The sequence below is a fragment of the Tursiops truncatus genome, chromosome 11 (genome assembly GCF_011762595.2).
Source record: "Tursiops truncatus isolate mTurTru1 chromosome 11, mTurTru1.mat.Y, whole genome shotgun sequence".
Lineage (NCBI taxonomy): Eukaryota > Metazoa > Chordata > Mammalia > Artiodactyla > Delphinidae > Tursiops > Tursiops truncatus.
In genome coordinates, this window is record NC_047044.1 from 90,943,603 (window position 1) to 90,963,598 (window position 19,996).

A 19,996-nucleotide genomic window follows, 5' to 3' on the forward strand; every position below is an offset into this window, starting at 1 on the left:
GATACTTGTCTTTCTCTGTCTGACTTACTTCACTTTGTATGACAATCTCTAGGTCCATTCATGTTGCTGCAAATGGCATTATTTCATTCTTTTTAATGGCTGAGTAATATTCCATCATATATATATATACCATGTCTATATATACCTTCTATATATATATACCATGTCTTCTTTATCCATTCATCTGTCAATGGACATTTAGGTTGCTTCCATGTCTTGGCTACTGTAAATAGTGCTGCTGTGAACATTGGGGTGCATGTATCTTTTAGAATTATAGGTTTTGCTTTTTTTGGATATGTGCCCAGGAGTGGGATTGCTGGATCATATGGTAACTCTACCTATGTTATTCTATGTTATTTTTCAATTGTCTGTCTCCCCTAGAACATAAATTCCACAAGAGAGCACAGATTTTGAGATTGTCTGTTGCCTACTGCTGTATCTAGATACCTTGTATTTATAAACAGTGTATCTAGATGCAGTGTCTAGAACAATACCTAGCACATATATTTATGTGCTCAAAAAATATTATTGAAAGAAGAAATATGTCCCTTCTTGAGAGCTCTGAGCTACAAACTTTACTACCTTCTGTGTAAATTAATATTCGCTTTTATTTATAATATGGTCAGATACTTTGTTTCAAAGGCTATGTCCTATCTACAGCATTTTGAAATTTATAGACTAAATCTGTATTTGGTTTTCCTCACTTTTATTAATTTTAATTCTATACTGTTTTCCTTTTCATATTTTTCTAGATTAATCTCTTTTCTCCCATCAAATGACCACCACCTCCTTACTTATTTCAGTTCCATTGACTAAGGATAAGATCCAGCTGGTGACCTCAACTTACTAAATGACGTGGACAGAATGCACTACATTTAAATGACTACAAAATAAATGTCAGTTTCTCATAATAAATGTCAGTTTGCATAATTAGTCAGCTCTAAACATATTAGAACAATGTAAATACTGAAATATTAATATAAATTAGCATTTATTATTGGCAGCAACAATGGAAACGTCTAGTGAAAATGTGGCTTGGGTGCTTTAAAAACTGTTTGTTCCCGCAAATGATTTAAATATGGCCTCTGCAACTTGTTTCCATTTAAATTACTTCACAAGCCATTTCCTCAAATAAGGTACAAAGACAGTTTTAGCACTTGTTAAATTATAACAAGTTCTCAGTTAGAAGACTATGAATTAATGAAGTTTTATTTTGTAATGCATTCCGAGGTTTAATCAAAACAGTGCTTTGGCTTCTTTTAATTTAAAAGAAAAATTAGTGAAAACTACAATAAATAACATTTGACGGTTTGTGCTGGAATACACGCTACATCTTGAAATTATGACCGACAAAACTCTAAAGCTCAGCTTGAGGACAAATGTTAAGACTTAGGGCTAAATACATGTAGTTAAAATTCATAATGTCTTAGCACCCAGCATTCACTACCAGCTAACTTTCAAAATATCTGGCTGATAAGGAAGCTGGCAGAGACCCCAAAGGAACAGAAGTTAGTGATACAAAGTAAGGTCTATGTGAATTTTCTGCTACTGGTTTTAGATTACTTGCCTCAGAAGCGTATGCACGGAAATTGAGTTTTAGACATATCCACACAATTATCCATAGGGCGCACAGTTATAAGCTCCAGACCCTTGTCTGAACACTGAGGTATATCCGTGCTCACGTGGGTGGCCATGCTCTCACATGTGCCATGAATCGTCAGGAATGCTGTTCAGAGTTGGCTGATCAAGAGATACACAGCGCAAAGGAACAGGATTTGAGACAGCCCAGGGTTTCCTCTTCAAGTAGGTTTAAAACTTTTTTTTTTTTTTTCTCACAACTTCCTTCCTGTTCTAACTGCCAGTGCTCAGAAGTCAGCCTTGAGAGACAGAGGCACCCAGGACGGAGACGTGAACCCTTGAATGTAAGTTGAAATACCTTCAGGGTAGGGGAGGCTACAGGTGAGCACAGACAAATGGAGGAATCTCTACACCAGACTACAGTCCTCTACGTTTATTTTTTTGAGAGGGGCTGTGCCTCTTTAAAACAAACTTTATGAAAAGAAAGTACCTAAGGAGGCTGCAGAGAAGGGGAAGTCAGAGCGGCAGAGCGGGAGTGGCAGCAGTGACTCAGGGGAGGCACCTCGGTGAGGGAGGGTGAGTGCTGCAGCCCAGGAGATAAATTCTGGATGTCCTGGAAAAAGGCTCTGAATGTACCCACTGGGCGCGCCTGGCCAGGTTCCTACAAGGCTGGAGCCGGCATCTGGCCAAGCTCAGAAGCAAAAAGACTGTAGATCCAAACTGATACGAAACGCGTTGGTGGATGGTGGGTTTCTGCTGGGGTGGAGATGTGTGGTTTCCTGTTTATAGGCAGACTTTAAAGGGACTGGTTGAAAAGAAAAAAATGGTTCAAAGTTGTCAAATATTAAGCTCTTTTCCACTGAAGAATTTTCTGGGGATGTAAGAGAAATGCATAATGAAAGCCTCCCCTAGGGTACAGTGGGATTTAATTATCCAAGGGGGAGCATGGCTATTTACTCATCACTCTACAGGGATAGCATTTCTACCATTAGCAAGAGCCAGTGAGATGGGCAAAAAGATAAGTGCTGTTGTTGCCAAAGACCAGCTCTTTACCTCTGAGAGAACTCAAAGCAAATACAGAAGACACCAAACAATTTATTAAGAGATACATTCTAGAAAAATCCAGATAGGACCCCCAGTCAGTGGGCCTTCAAAATGTCAGGGTCTGAATCTGGCAGCCATGAGAAGTGCTTTAGGTGTGACCGGAAATACTTTCTTCCTTTTTAGAGGATATCCTAGGCAGCATGTTTTAGAAAGTGGTCTGTAATTAAACTCTGGACCTAGGGTAACTTGTGGCATGGGTCTGATAAACTCTGAGCTGTTCTTCTGCTCAGGGTCGGGGAATGCAGATTTCTCCTACATGGAGGTCCCATAGTCACCCCTTCATGTAGAGACCAAGAACCACTGAATTCAGGGTTAGCATGTTGGAGCCTCAGTGCAGGAATGATTAAGCAAAGAGAAGAATCAAGCGGTCTGTGCTGGCCCCAGAGAGTCCAGTCATAGGCAACCATCATTCACCTTCGCCATTGCTTTGTTTCGTTACCTTTATAAGGAAAGATCCCTCCCAAATCCAGATATGACACAGGCATAGTAAGATCATCTTATTATTTCCTGAGATGTGTGGACTTCTGAGAGAATAGTTCATTCCCCATCCATACCGCACAGATCCAGCACACGCGGAATAACCAGGTTTTAGCCAAACAAAGGCTGGCATCTTCCAGGCATTGGAATTCGGTCCTTATTTGGGAGACCGTGAGTTTGTCCCTCAGGAAGTATCCTCGGAGCAATGTCAAGGTTCTGTTTTCAGTGGAAGCTCAGAACAGCAGAGTCAATCAGATGGAAAGATGAGCGCCCCGACCAATTCATGGGAGCACAATAAATTCCAAACTTCAGCTGGCAGGAAGAGAGATGCCTTGGGGGGAGGAAAAACTAAGCAGATAGAGAAAGAGAAACAACTTACGTGGAGGGCCTTCTTTGGGTCAGATCTGGTATGAGAAATTTATAAATCTGAATTCTGAGAGGACACAGTGAGGACAGGAAGGCTCAGAAGTGTTCAATGACTTGGCTAAGGTCACACACTGGTGCAAAAAAGAACCAGTAGCTACAATGCCTCAGAGGGACATTTTAGGAAATGCCCGTGGAAGAAAGATTCTTTAATCCCACATTCTGAGCATCCTTGTTCCTGGGTCAGTGTTACTGTCACCCAGGATCTTGGGTTAGAGTCCATACTGGCACCCCCAGAGACGGGTCTCATGTTACTCCTGAAACTTCAACATTTATCCATTCAAGGAGGAATCACTGAGTCCCTCCCTGCTGGTTTGCACACACTCTGGTTTCCACAGCCAGAGCTTGTAAAAATTCACTTGGGTTTTCTTAGAGGGGCTGATATTCACCATTTGTGCTTATAAAAATTGTCTCTACTTCTGTCTAACTTTTCATGCTTAATTTAAAACCTCTGTGAATGGATCCAATAATTGCAGTGTAGTCTTTTGCCCAATAATGGCTGACTTAATGCAGTTTTCTTTGAGGATTATTTAAAATGAATGTTTGTGGAAGTAGAGTGACTTCACACAGTAGAGGCTCAGGAAAGATGAATGCGTCCGCTGAGTTCTCTCTCCTTTTGCGTATGAATCTGGCTGTCCACGGGGCACTGGTCCTAGGACCACCCCCTTCTTCCTTGATACTAAAATCCACGGATGCTCTGAGTCCCGTGCCCTCAGTATCAGCAGAAGACCAACTGTACTATGAATGTCCGGGAAGGAATGATGTATTATTTCTCAGGAAATAATTCTTTCAAGGGAAATGCTAAATAATTCTGCTTCTAGGAACCTGTACCCTCCTCTGATTGATCTTAATGTTTATTGTAACAAGACAGTGTAACAAGACACTGCCCTCTCAGGCATGGGGTTGGTTCCTCTTATCCAGCACTGCACTTTCAGATGTTCTTGGTGGGGGGTGGTAAAGAGCAGCTCTGAGAAGCCCTGGAAGCACCAATTCCTCTCGGTCACTAGGGAATAGTGACACACCAGAAAGGAAGCCAGAAACAAGACAGCTTCTGGAGTCCCAAAGGATAAACTTGGATTCCCCAAATGAGCCAAATTACCACGTAGACAGCAAAGCAGACCCAAATCCTCCTCCGCTAGCCCTGAGAGGGTCCAGCTCTCCATGACCTGCTGGAAAGCTACAGCCCCAGATGTGGGGAAAGTGGGCATATCCTGGACATTGGGAAATGAAGATGACAGGGAAAGCTGATGCTCACGTAGGTACTTCTCTGACGGAAACCCCCTACTTCTGCGGCTTCCACATTTGTCTCTCTCTCTCCCTCCACTTTACTCTTCTATCTAATACTCCCGGCCTGTGCATCTAAGAAGCAACTGGCGACTTCGGGGCATGAGTTAAGTCTCCACTGTACTTTGCTCCAGAGCCAGAGGGAATTCTCTCCATTAGCTGTGCCTGTGTCTCCTGTCATTTCCCATCATTCACGGAGTGACCCTTGGCTTCACTTATGAAAGGGAGCAATAAATAGAATCTAAAATTTAATGGCTTTTTAAAGAAATATAATAGTGACAGTCCTATTTTATGGCTGACTCAGTTCATAAACAATCCTTGCAGTTCCCAGAACTTCTTGTCTCTTTCGTACTCCTCAAAGAGACAAGATCTATTTTTAAGAAGGAAGGAGATGAGCTTGTCAACACTGCAGATCCAAAAGAAAGCATTGGTGTCTGACAGTCAGTTACCTTGCTGAAGCTGAAACTGTAGCAAAACAGACAGCGGCACCAGGAAGGGAGGAGAGGAAGGGAATAGAGTGTTATTGAACATCTACTATTGACCAGGACAGTCCAAGAACTTTTCATGTTTTCTCCTACTCTTCAACCCTGTAAAGAAAGATTATTATTCCCACTTTACTGGTGGAAAAACTTGGGCTCAATGAGGTTAATAACTGGCTTAAGTCCCATAAAAAGTCAATCGTGGATACATATTTTGAATTTCTGGCCCATCGGTCTCAAAGCTCAAGTTCCAGGAGACATACAGGGTCATCTTTCTATGAATTAACCAGGTGATTTGTTTCATCTAAACTCAAGAGTTTTACCTTTTCTTGCCCTCCAATGATTTAGAACTGCATTAATGAACCAGTAGAGTGTGCTCCATCCTGGAGACTGGTAAATTCTTAAGTGCCTTTCACTTTCAGTGTCTTGGAAATTTCACTGAATTTGTAAGCAAAAACACCGATTTGTGCTATGTTACACTCACGCCATGAGTACCCACCCTAATTTAATCTGGCATTTTAATTGAGCCTGAGAAGATTAAGTTGCTGCCTCAGCCCATCTAAACCTTGGCACTGTTTCACTGAATACTAAACATGGGTGTGTGTGGGTTTGCTGTGAAAATTCACATGTGTAGGCATCTGTGAAGCAGGAAATAGATAAGTAGAGTGGTGAGCACATTAAAAAAAAAAAAAGCATATGTGCTTTGGGGCCTTATGAAATATAACATTGATAATTCTCCATTTCACTTCTACTGTGTAAAGAACCAAAGTCAAAAACAACCTACAAAGAAACAAACAAACAAAACAACCCTGCTCTTTGTGGAACAGGGGGTGAGCTGCAGAGGGAGGTGAGCAGACCCCAACAAGAACGTTCTGTGCTGATGGGCTGGGTACTCCCCAACCTCACCTCCACTTCCTCTTTCCCTTTCTTGTTTTACAGCTTCTTTAACTTAAGGAGCATTAGGGTCACTGAATTGTGAAGGGGTCTCAGAGATCTTTTAACACAATGATTTCATTTTGCAGAGGCCAAAACTGGAGCAGAGGTTCAGTGACTTGCGCAAGGGGACGTGGAGCCTAGTTGCACTGAAAACCCTCTTTATGTGACACTTCCCTGACTTGCTAAAGCCGCCCTGCAGAGTTTTGCAAAGCAGCACTTACCTCTGCCTGTGCACCCCCCAGGGAGATTCCCACAATGATCAAACGAGCTCTCCAGTTTCATGATTACTTCTTAATAAAGAGAGCTGGAGCGACAGAGCGTAGAACCTCAGGTCAGACCACCCGGGCTCAGATATTCATTCTGCCACTTACACAGCAAGTCTTCTTGGGCAAGTTACTGACCTCACCTTTAGTTTCCCGGTCTGTAGAAGGGAATGGTGATAACGGCAGTCCTTAAGGTTGTGGTGAGGACTAAATGAGATAATCCTCATGACAGCATTTAGCACTTATAAGTGATAACTCTTAGAATTATGATCATCAATTACAAAACCAGCTGTTCTTTAGATGATGAGATTAGAAAAAAGTCTGGAATTTCCATAAAATTACTATTTTCACTTCAGCAGCACCCATAAAATGGAAAAGAGGAAAATGAGGGAGTTCCCTGGTGGCCTAGTGGTTAGGGTTCCAGGCTTTCACTGCCATGGTCCGGGTTCAACCCCTGGTCAGGGAACTGAGATCGTTCAAGCTGCATGGTGCGGCCAAAAAAAAAAAACCAGTAAAAATTATTAAAAAAAAAAAAAGGAAAATTGTATTTGTAATTCAATATACACACACAGGTGGTCTGGGAAACCATTGTCAAGATATATAAACCAGTTGGGGCTTTGGGAGAATCTGAAGTTCCCCGGAAATGAACTGTGAAATTGAAAATGTAGGATCTTTGGGGAATTCACATAAATTTGAAATAGTAAAACAGAGGTAGGTAGTCTCTTATATACACCGGTGAAATAAGGTAGTGGAATATTAATTTAGCTGACACTTGACTACAGGTAAAGGCCTTAGAAAAGGAAAGCACCTAGAGATGGTCTGCCCTAACCCCTCACTTCCCAAGATGAGGAAAGGAAGATCACAGCAGTTGGAACATTTGCTCACAGGGTTACAGCTAGTTAGTGGCAAAGCCAGAATGAAAACTCATGCATGATGAGGCCTAGTTCAGCGAGGGAATAATTATCCAAAATCAAATAGATTGACCCAGAACTCTTCCCTAAAACCGCCCCCTGTGCACTATCGCTCTTCTGCTGGGCTTGTGGTCAGATCCAGATGTTACATGGTCTCTTCTCCTGCTTCTGAGGGGCAACGTTTCAGGTTCACAGACAGGATCCGTGGCTTGAGGCTGAGTTGTGGCATTGGTCTGGCCAGGCTTCAGAGACAAGCAAGCTTCCCCTTTAACACTCAACGCTCTGCTTCATTGTTTCCAAAAGTTACAGTTTCAAGGTCATGTTCTTAATCATGGACTTCAGTAGGATCTACAAAGGACTTCAGGAGTCCATGAACCCCTGTACTGCGTGCACAACTTCATGGGCTTTTTCCTTTTTTCCTTTTATAAGGACCATGACCCTTACCCGATTTTTAAAGAGCTTTGTAATCTCCAAAAAGATTAAGAACCGTCAGTCAAACAAGCTGGGCTTTTTGGTATGGCTAGATTGCTCTTCCTCCAATGTCTTCTCCACTTTGGAGAATAACAAGTATCAGTATGTGCTAAAGTACAGTGTCTTGTAAATACTAGATGCTCATCATATATTTGTGACCTTCATTTTGCTTTCAAAAGGCCTTTCCCTAAGAAGTGGTTTCCAGTCCTTTATTTGCCATATTATGACATTTTCATCTTTTTTTCCAATCACCTCTCCAGAGTGAACTGGTTTGGGGTCATCTGACTACATATCTCTTTTTTTTATGCTATATAATTAGACCAAATTATTTTCATGTTGTCCCGAATTTCCTCCTCTTGACTTCTACAATTTCATATAGTAATCCCACATTATCCTCTGATCTTCGATGCCTTTAAATAAATTTTTGGCTCATTTCTATAGAGCAATTATTGTATCTGTAATGAATCAAGGAAATTTAAAAGTGACACAAGTCTCAGATTCACTAATGAAAAGATCAAGCTCTAGATGACAGATAAATTGACTTGTCAATGATTACACTGTGAGAAGTTAGGAAATGCTGTCCTAGACCAGATCTTTCTCTCTCTCTGTCTCTCTCTCTCTCTCTCCTTTCAAAGTTGAGATTTGAGGGTGCAGAATTACAATTCCCTAGGTTATTAAAGTCACCGTGATCTTCTGTGATGTCATCATCTCATGGTCAAACTTCAAGCACATGACTTGTTAGAACCAAGCAATATATTCCAGAAAGTCCTGCCTATGGGGCCTGAGATGCTTTCATCTGTAGATAGCTTTCCTGATGCTCTGTCTGCAGGTTTCTTATGTGACCTCTACCCTGGATATCTGGTCAGGCTCCAGAGGAGAACCTGTCTCATCTGATTAGTCTCCTCTGGGTTGCTCTTTATGTGTGACTTAATGGTTGTCCTTAAACTACCCACAACCTACAACCTCCACCCACTGTATCCTTCATTGTTTCTCCAACCAGTTCATTCACTTTCCCTGAGTGTTTTTTGTAACATGAGGTGAGTTAGTCACTCTGTTTATTGTGATCTTCTCTAGAGGCTCAACTCTGAGTGGAGCTGATTCTGTAGCTGAAGCAAGAGTTGCCACAGGAACAGGCCTACATGCTTCCTTCCTACACAGGAAGTGGACCTGGGCATTGCAATACTGTTTTCAGAGTTGATCCAAGAGTCACAGTGTTTGGCTTGTTATTTTGCTGGAAGAGGATGGATGAGCCAGGAGATATGATTTCTCTTCCTTCCCTTTTTTTATTCTGTTAAAACTGTTTTTGTTTGGCTTCACTTCCAAATTATTTTTCTTCCTCTTGCCAATAATAGTGACATTGAGACTCAAAATCATAACTGACTTTGGCCAGACACAGCTTCACTCTCAGGAGACTTTTTAGAGATTTGAAGAGTCACTCAGGATGAGATGTGATAGGTATTTACTTAGTGTTCTGCCACTTCCGAGCACTAAAGCCTTTACCCAAAACAGGGAAGAGAGTTACCCTCAGAGCAGAGCAAAAGGAAATCAGGACATTATCTCCTTCTCCAAATATCTCCCTTGTTTCCCCCAAATAGCTCCATTGCTTCCAGCCATGGGGCCTGAAATTCTTCCAGTAGAGATTTCTTCCTCTTTATTAAGACACGGCATCTCACCCTGCTATGTGAACTTGGGCAATTCTTTTAACCTCTGGGTTTCAAGGTTCTCAATGATTAAATTAGGGTTTGGAATATATTACCTCTAAGGTTCATTTCAGCTCTGAAAAGCTCTGACTATACATGCCCTAAGAGGAATAATTTTAAAATTTATTATTCATTCATCAACACTTATGTGTGAATAATTTTATTAGATCTTCCCTCAATGTTTTAACACAAAACAAGTAAATATAAATGATGATGAAAGAAGACAGACCCCAGAGTATGCCCAGGTGAGGTCTTAGAGCATAAGGTCAGTCAGGGGAGATCTCGAGAGGGTAGAGAGGTACTAAAAGGGAAGTGGAAATTGATAGAAAGTACTAAAGACACAGTTACAATTTGTCTGGAGGAATTTAGAGTCCTTTGCTATTTTGTGTCATTTCAAAAGAACAGAAGATCTTTATATATAGAACCTATTAAGTCAATGAATGAACGCTTATAAAATGGATGAACTATTTCAGTGTCTTGGGAGATTCAAGAGAAACACAACACTTAGTACCTGCGCTCAAGGAATTATTAGCAGTGTTGGGTGAAAACCAATCAGACACTCAGGTAGGTATCACAGGGACCTACAACTTCTCATGAGTTACCTTTGAGCTCTTGCAGGAGTTCAGGGAAAGATTCAATGAATGGGAAAGAGCTAACTGTTTTTAGCACATACTTGAAACCATCATAACTGGGATTGTACACACTGAGCACTTTGACACTGGCAAGGCTGGCTGGATTTGGAGGACTGTGATAATTTCTATAAGTATATGACCTAGGGCCACTCATTATGGTCCGGGACAGCTGTACTATGTTGTTTCACTTGTTTTACAGGATTCCCAAAGAGTTACTTATTTTCTGTCAGTTTCATTCAGTGAACAGGAGGGACACATCCCAGTATGGTAACATTCAGGCATGTGAAAGGAAAGCCTGGAATGCATTATATTCTTATTTTGTGAAATACAATGAGGCTGAATTAGGGGAAAATCTGGAAAATCACTGACAATTACACAAGTTCATTAGGGCAAAAATAATGCTAAGAACAGCCCCACAAACATCGTTCATATCCACTGACTTTTGGCTAATAGACCGTCCTCTCTCTCTCTCTTTCTTTCTCTCCCTCCTTCTCTCTCTAGATCAAAATGACTGAAAAGGCCCCAGAACCACACCTGGAGGAGGATGAAGAGCTGGATGGCAAGCTCAATTACAAGCCTCCACCACAGAAGTCCCTGAAGGAGCTGCAGGAGATGGACAAAGATGATGAAAGTCTAGCAAAGTACAAGAAAACGCTCCTGGGGGACGGGCCTGTGGTAGCAGGTGCGTGTGTGCCGAGATGCAGGGCAGGTGAAGGGGCACTGACAAGGCAGACATTTCAGCTACTCAGGAGCAGTTGCAAAGGAAAGTGTACCAAGTGCTTCCAGGGTTAAGTGAGTGAGGTGCCGAATCAAGTTATGGACCAGATAATTAAGTTTTCTTCGGAGATAAGGTGCAAGTTGACATTGACATAGATAAAAATAACACATAGGGAGGGTTTAGAAGGAATTTCAGACTACCACTCAGAATTGTCTTCTCTCCACGATTGCTCACCTTCTCTCTTTTTCTTCTCTTTCTCCTTCTCACTCCTTACCTAAATAACCATCTCTTCCACATACACATAGGCAATGGCGAACTAAGACATGGCCCAAAGATATGGATGGGCCGTGACTAACCAGCAGAGTACCCATAGCCACTCAGGAAATGTCTGCTATTGAGGACTGAGATGGACCTACAAGAACCTGAAGCAGAAATAACATCACTGGAATGTATAAGGCCACTAAGACCAAGCATGTGAATCAGCCACTTCCATTTCTTTTCTCCTCCAGATGGAGATATCCCTTTTCTTTGTTATCTTGTCTCTCTCCTACTTTAAATGCACACACACACACACACACACACACACACACAAACACACACACAGAGTACGCAAATACCTCCTCTCTGTGCTTACATTCCCTTTTGAATCCGGCAGACCCAACAGCCCCCAATGTCACTGTCACCCGTCTTACCCTGGTTTGTGAAAGTGCCCCAGGACCCATCACCATGGACCTCACTGGTAAGTGGACACATCTGTTCTGTTTAGTGGGGCCTAATGGCATCACTGGGCAAACGGGTTTTTGTCCTCTGTCCCAGCAAAAAAAGAGAAAAATCCTAGTAAAGTGAATTCTAGTAAGGTATGCTGAGTCCAGTTCACAAATCATAGTTTTCACAGTATCTACTGTGCTTAATGAAAAGCCCAGTCTCTGTCTCTAATTGAAAAGGGGTCAGGTGTAAGTACTGGATATATCTACCTGTATCATATTTACTTCAGATTTTTATCTCCACATGGTAGCAGGAGAATTACTATTTGTGTAAAAAGACTGCTGATGGAAATGTTAAGAAGCAAGCTGTATGCTTCTGAAATGGTAATATTTATACAATCTAAACATCAGAGAAAATATTGACCTTGCCTCAGCTACAGAACTTACCCGAAGACAGGAAGAAATCTAAGACCTCCTGAATAATGCTAGGAATTCCACTGTTAAATACACATTGTTTAACTTAAAGCTCTGATTCTTTTAAAGAAGCAACTTCCCCCACTAAAGATGTACAAATTAACATGTTATTTTCTTTCACTTTATTGTGACAAGGGTCAAGTCCTTTCCTGAGACTTAGGTCTGGAGGAAATGAGGAGAGTCGGGGAAGGTGGCTGATTTGGGGAAAATTGGCAAATGGGAGGAATGAAGAAAGGGCCACTGAGCTAGGGGTTGGGGGCATGAAAGGCAGGTCTTTAGTAAAAAACCAAAAATTATTACTAGATTCAAAAACTGGACTCGTGAGACAGAATAAAGCATGACTCTAGAACAGTAGGCTTAACAGCAAGGTGGTTCCCCTCACACAGGACACATCCACTCTTTACCTTATATGGGCTTTTTGTCAGAGAGAGGAAACTGGAGGTTAAGACACACTTCCTATTCAACCGAAATCATTAGAGCATACATTCAGCTACCTCCACGTTCTAGCATTTCTCCAAGAGAGAAACTCTCTCTCTCTCTCTCATCGGACCTCAGACCTCTTCCTGTGCGAAATTGCGTAAAGTTACCAGGTACAACCATCATTTTGCAAGATAAGGTCTGAATTAGCGCTAAGGAAACCTGCTCTGTTCAGAAGGGCTTGATGATATTGCAGGGAAAACTTGGTCTCTGTCCTCTTTTCCCAGCAGCAAGAAAACCAAATTCAGTTTTCTGTCACAAAAAAGCTATGGAGGTGAATCCCAGATGTATACATAGGATGCTGGTACCAACTCTGTACATGAAGCAGGTGCACAGAATTGGGCAAAACATACACACACACACACACAGTCACCCCGAATGTCAAATTATACAGGATCACGTTGGGAGAGGAGCAGAGAAAGATCACCTCTCTAATTAGGGGCAGATCTCAGTTTTATGGAGCCTGAAGCTTTTATAACTTAAGTGATGTTTCCTTTTCCTTAAGAAAAATAATATGAAGTTGCAAATGCAAAAGCAAAATTAAGTACAAAAGTGAAATTTTTTTAGAATGATAAAAAGGAACCAAATGAGTACATTTTTTAAAGCTAGAAAACACCACAAATCTACAAAAAAAAAATAGCTGGCACTCATATAATATTTTTCTCCTATTTCTTTATTTGAGGGGTGGGGGCAGAGTCTTTAACCATAACATCTTACATACCCTTAAGGTTGCAGTCAAACTTGGGGAAAAGCTCTATCACATTTCTTTCACATCTGGCTGCAAGATTTCAGGCATTTCAAATGTGTGTTTGTGCAGCAACTAATCTCAGACATTCTTTGACTTGAGGACCATGTGGACCATGTTGCTCTGAGGAGCCCAGCAAATGGCTCTGGAGCTTCAGCTTCATTCATCTCCTTGTGAATGTCCTTCTGAGGAGAATTAACTCTGTCAAAATCCACTTCTACAGGGGATCTGGAAGCCCTCAAAAAAGAAATCTTTGTGCTAAAAGAAGGTGTTGAATATAGAGTCAAAATTAACTTCAAAGTAAGTATCTGGTTTTGTATGTTTTAATAAAGTTTAAATCCTTCCTCTAATCAGGGGAAGAAAACATCAAATTTCTTGCATTATCACGTTGGCATACTTTTTGTTTATTTCTCTTTTTTCCCTGGACTGTCCTCGCCCCAATCCTGGGCTCTACCTGTTACAGGTGCACCTTTGCTTCATGCCTTTTTCCAGCCAGGACCTTTCCCTTGGACTCTCCCTTGATCACTGAAGCCAATGGGATCCCTCTCCTGGGACCTTCTAATACTCCCATCCACAAGACACACATTACTTTGTATTATATACCATGTGTATCATTTCTCCCCTATTCAGCCTAAACACCTTGAGACAGGGAGAGACTATCTATCCCTTCTTTGCAATATTTCAAGCAAAACTTTTTAAATGGTAAATATTTCATGACTATTTATTGAGAAATAGATAAACGAATGAATCAATTAACAGGAAAAGAAAATAGAACAGCTAGAGCCTCAGCTCTAATTGCTCAAGGATATATAAATTCAGGGGGTGTGGTGCTTGGTAAATAACTGGAAATTACAACTTAGTTGTAGAGCAGGTAAACAAGTAAGAGCAAAACTAAGTAGGAGATAAACTGACATAGAATGAATAGGCCCGTATCCCAGTGAGCAACCAACATCAAGGAGAAAAGTAACCTTGACTTTGAAAACAAATGAGTTAGAAATTCACTGTTTGCATTTAATGGCTTATATGTGCTTTGGTTGCCCCTCACTCCCACTTGGTCACTTCCTCCAGGGCTTGGGCTCCACCAACAAAGACCCCATCCGCCCTCTCTATTTGCATACCAGCCCTTCTTTCTCTGAGGTTCAGGATATGATTCAGGGTCCATGGACAATCATTCCACGCCACATACAAATATGCCTCAGAATAATTTCCTTCTGAAAATATTTGTTGATGCCTACTCTGTAATAGACACTCTATAATAGTCACTTACTTGTTTCCTGTATTTATTACTAAAGCACCTGAGAGTTTAGTAAGGCATTGTATCCAAATATTCTTCAAATGGGTTTCACATCAGTCCAATTTCGAATCATTAATGCTACTGCCTTAATTTTTCAATTTAATAAGCAGTTGGGATTGACACATATACATTAGTATGTATAAGATAGATAACTAATAGGAACCTGCTGTATAAAAATAAATAAATAAAATTCAAAAAGAAAATGTTGATGTGAATAAGATGAGAAGGAAAGGTCTGGTGCGTGGGCTTCTGCCATGGGTGGCAAGGCCGGGGTTGGGTCCACGGCAGTCAGGATTACACATGAAGGCGATGGAGAAGGTGGGCACAGAAAGCAGATTTCAAGTCCCATCCACTTCAGAGATTTGGCCTTGTCTCTAACAGGGAAAGATCACTCTCTATGTGTAACCCACATAAAGTTGAACCTCCCTGTGGCCTGTCCCAGCGTGGATCGAGGAAGAAACACCAGTTCCAAACTGAAAATATGTCATTGGAAAGTGATTTAAATCTTTACTGATGTCTCTTGAAAAATGTCCAAGAAAGTTTGCATTCATAACACCAGTAACACACCCTAGAATTTCATTAACTCTCTTAGTTGCTCTCAAAGTTCTTCTCTTTCTTCCTCAAAACTTAACAACACTCTCCAAAAACTGGGATGGTTCTTTTAGTTTCTTCCCCTTTTCCTTCTGCCTCCCAAGGAGATGTGGTATATGTGATTTCCATGGCTCTCACTTTTTTTTGTTTGTTTGTTTGTCTGTTGGGGGTTTTTTTTTGCGATACGCGGGCCTCTCACTGCTGTGGCCTCTCCCGTTGCGGAGCACAGGCTCCGGATGCGCAGGCTCAGCGGCCATGGCTCACGGGCCCAGCCGCTCCACGGCATGTGGGATCTTCCTGGACCAGGGCACGAACCCGTGTCCCCTGCATCAGCAGGTGGACTCTCAACCACTGCGCCACCAGGGAAGCCCGGCTCTCACTTTTATTCATGCTCCCAGTAAACTGTCTTTTCCTGGGGTGGAAAAGACAATTGGGAGGGATGTGCAGGCAGAGGAAGAGAATAACTAGGAATATTTATACTTTTCTTTCGTCTGTCTCAACCATATTTATGTTAAGTGAACACTCTATTGAGCAGTAGAAAAACAGGAGTCTCTTTATTTTGAAGCCCTTATTTACTACTCTGCCACCATTCCTGTTTTTTGGTCTTTTAACCACCAGACCACATCTTCTACTAGGCCCAGAAGACCAGCTTAGAGACTTCTAGAAAGATGCATTCATTTTTCCTATTTCTATGAGTCACATGTGGAAGTCAGAGGAATTAGAAAGTTCGGGTTTCATTTCACCACAGTTTCTTCAATGAAGCTGTTTTCTTTCTGTCTGCTTTTGGTAGGTTCATGCTACAGATTTTACTGAGTGACAGTTTCAAACCTCAGCTGGCAGGTTTCAAACCTATGCTACCTCATTGCCAACGAAACAAAATGCAGCGCTGACAGATTGCCTTAACTATTCTGTCCAAAACAAAAAGGGAGTCCTACCTATTGTCGAGGAGAACCTATTTTTAAGATGCTTTAATTCTTACATCGGTGAACAATTAAACAAGCCGTCCAGCTAATGCTGCCACGGCCACTTTAATTTGTTTGTATAAACATGATGACTGTATAAGATTAACAGAGAGACCAGTTCAGTCCTAGGTAGAATGAATCATGGAAAAACAAAGTGCTTGGGCTGTCTATATTTTCATTCTGTTTTAGTAAATTTTCTTTGAAAGGCTTGGGAAAGTGGCAAGATCTCAGACAACGTCTGAGAATGACAGCCATCCAAAATACAGATGCAAATGGATTTCACCCATTATTTACATATGAGGGGGATGTTTTCCTGTGACCCATCTCCTCATCTCTAGACTCCAATCACAGTTACATTCCAGGCAAAGTCACCTTCTAGACCTGATTTTCCATTACGACTTTTCTCTTTGTTTGTTTTTCATATGTTAGGTGGGTCATTTCTGAAGTTAGGAGTTTTCAGATATTTACACAATAGTTTCCATGGGTACCTTTGTAACCTAAAATGAGGATGGTCTTCTGGCCAGTAATATCAGGGAGGGGAGATCAAGACCATTCTCTGAACCATTGAGGAAGGAGAAATGCAATGAAGAATATTGAGACAATGTTGTAATTAACCATTCCATCCCCAACACCAAAAATCACAGTATTAGACAGTTATAACCAGATTGGTAACGTTGAGTCTTGTGACCTCCTCTCTCCAATGTCTGCCTCATCACCGTGCTAAAAGACAGTAGTAACTTATTCTGAACCAAATCTTCAGTCCTTTTGTCCTCAGAGAAGCCTCAGCTAGGTAGGATCAGCATGAAAGATGAGGGAACATGAAAGATCATCTCTAATCCAAATTGCTTGACTCCTTCCCACCTACAGGTGAACAGGGATATTGTGTCAGGACTGAAATATGTTCAACACACCTACCGGACTGGGGTGAAAGGTAAAGTATCAACACTTTCCACTGTACCAAACTCTGCTTCTCACCGACACTTAAACTTCAGGTTATTAGCAACTTTTAGCCCTAAACTCATTTAAGAATCCGATGACAGCTGTGGACACTCACCCTATGAGAGGCACACATATACTTCTGACCTACATATTAATGGCAAGGTCTGTATTCAGGAAACTTCGTTAAGACTGGGTCAGCCACTAACCTTCAGCATTCAGCTTCTGGAATTCAACTTTATTACTTATAAAGGGGAAGAGTAACCAAGATAAGTTTGAATCAAAGTACATAAATGTAGTCTTAAAATTTTAAAAAAAATCAGTTCACAAGTATAAAACCTGGGTGTCACAGAAATCGAAGATAGGAAAGACCTCTCCGATGGGAGGTGGTAGCAGCATGCGGGGGGCAGGTGGCGGGGCAGAGGGGTAGGGACAGTGCTCAATTTCATAAACAAAGAAATAGAAAAAAGTACTCTTTCTAGAATCGAGAAAAGCTTTGTAACTGAAACAAATAATACCACATGACTTAACGTGCAGTTTTCTCGACAAGTTGTACCTAAGCGGTACATGCCGTGGGAACCTGTCTTCAGTTGTCTTCCATTAATATGGGCAGGGAGAAGTGAACGGTGGAAGGCTGATGGAAGCACTTGTAAAGTTCCCTTTTACCTGAAGGTGTCAAACGGCATCCCCCGGAAGTGTGAAACAATAATGTGTAGGTCAGTTCCTCCGAATGGATCAATGAAGGCTAGGGAAGGCACTGATCAATTTGCATGACATAGAGAACCACTCAGTGACTCAAATGCCACAGAAGGTTGTTAACCTGAAAGATCTCGGTTGATCGTTCCAATACCTAGTCTCATGAAAAAATAGTTCAGTTTATTATTTTCCTTTGGGCGTAAAGACTGTGGTACTTCACTCGGGCAAGAGGCCGATGAGGTGTCTGTAGCCGTTCCTCCAAGCTTATTCAAAACAACAGCTAACTAAATGTCACCTGCCTGCCTACCTACCTTTACTTATACTTTCTAATCCCTACTATTCTTAATATATAATCCAGTTACCTATTAATAACTTTGGTTGGCTATTTTTACCATCTGTCCCAGTTCATCACTATTTTTTGCTTTTACCAAATGATTGGGTTTTCCTTTCCATTTAATTATTCCATCCATGAATTCTGTTCATTCTGATCCCCAGCTGTTACCTTATCTCCTCCAACTGTTCATAGAATGATAGTTTGTATATAGAAGACCCTTGAAGTTCATTATACAGAAAAGAAAGAGAGGCTCCAAAGTGTTAGGTAGTTGCAGAGCTGAAGCCAGAACTCAGGTCTCAACTAGTTTGAGATATTTTTTTATGGAGATAGAATTGACATATAACATTGTATCATTTTGAGGCTTATAGCATAATGATCCGATATATGTATATATTGCAGAATGATTACCAAAAGTTTAGTTAATACCCATCACCACACATAGTTGCAATGCTTTTTTCTTGTGTTGAGAACTTTTAATACCAACTCTCTCAGCAACTTCCAAATCTACACTAGAGTACTGTTAACGATGGTCACCATGCTGTGCATTCCATCCCCAGGACTTACTTATCTTATAACTGGAAGTTTGTACCTTTTGACACCTGGGATTTTTTTTTATGGTATAATCTGCTACATCTCCATAAAAAGAGTCTAGATCCCCATGGATTTAGGGCGCTGATTCCCCACCTTCCTGAATCTCAAAATCAGCTGTAATGTGTTTTAAAGACACCGATGCTTGGGACCCACAGCAGATCACTAACCTTTGGGAGTGGGTCAAAGAATAGTGTATTATTCAAAAGAACTCCAATTAAAAAAAAAAATGTTTTTAGGAGAAAAAAAAAGTTGCCCCAGGTAAATCTGGTGTTTAGCCATGATTGGAAACCATTGCTCTTGGCTTTGATCACAGGGAGCTGTGCTCCAAATTCTTCAGTGTGCAGTGTTTGTTTTCCCTCTACCAAGCTTTCACCCTAATGAATTTTCTTTCTTCCCAGTGGATAAAGCAACATTCATGGTTGGCAGCTACGGGCCTCGGCCAGAGGAGTACGAGTTTCTGACTCCAACTGAGGAGGCCCCCAAGGGCATGCTGGCTCGAGGCACTTACCACAACAAATCCTTCTTCACGGATGATGACAAGCACGACCACCTTACCTGGGAGTGGAGCCTGTCCATCAAGAAGGACTGGACAGAATGAGCGCCTCCGCCCATCCCTTTCCCTACCTTTGCCACCCGGAAGAGCCCCGTCCCTCCTCCCTGATCACAGCTGAGCCCCACCTCCAGCAACCTCCACCTTCTCTTATCGCTGCATCCTCTCCCACACTGTCTCTCACAGTGGTCCCCCGAACAAGATGCTTAAAACCCAGGCTTTAATCCTGCCCCCACGCTTCTGATCCCCTCTCATAGCCAGATCTCCCCAGTTCTCCATCCCAGTAGACAATCATTTAATATTCCCTCTCTTATTCCCATTCGAGCAACTAGAGGCCAGGAAATGGGCAAACTAGCACTAACAGTCCTTTTGCCTTGGGTCCCTGTATCTCCTTCCTACCCCTGGATTCTCCTGTGGCTGCTGCTGACTCACTGAAGGTCCCTAATCACATTCCCTGGGGTTCTTCTTCACTGGGAGATACTGTAAACAGCACAAGAGCACAAGAATAAAACAGTTGTATGATCAGATTGAGACCCTCATTTCTTTGCTTTCTTCCTTCAAACAAATATGGTAACCGGATGGTTCCCATTCATGAGTTTCCTCAGAGGAACTGGGGCAGAGCACAGTACACGTGGTGTTACATCATTGGGAACAGTCTCGTTCCCC

General features: G+C 41.7%; 1 protein-coding gene across 3 annotated transcripts; it reads left to right on the plus strand.

Moving 5' to 3' along the window:
• Positions 1 to 1,765: 1,765 nt before the first annotated feature.
• On the plus strand, positions 1,766 to 19,857 carry ARHGDIB (Rho GDP dissociation inhibitor beta). Of its 3 annotated transcripts, XM_004326514.4 has the most exons (6): positions 1,767 to 1,922; positions 10,760 to 10,940; positions 11,632 to 11,715; positions 13,600 to 13,676; positions 17,091 to 17,154; positions 19,179 to 19,857. In XM_004326514.4, exons 2-6 carry the CDS (start codon positions 10,766 to 10,768, stop codon positions 19,376 to 19,378), a joined length of 600 nt encoding a protein of 199 aa, XP_004326562.1. In that variant the 5' UTR covers positions 1,767 to 1,922; positions 10,760 to 10,765; the 3' UTR covers positions 19,379 to 19,857. The 3 variants fall into 3 exon arrangements, with proteins under 3 accessions (XP_073645118.1, XP_004326562.1, XP_073645120.1); XM_073789017.1 differs by lacking the exon at positions 11,632 to 11,715 and having other exon boundaries at positions 1,766 to 1,922; XM_073789019.1 differs by lacking the exon at positions 1,767 to 1,922.
• The last annotated feature ends 139 nt before the right edge of the window (positions 19,858 to 19,996 follow it).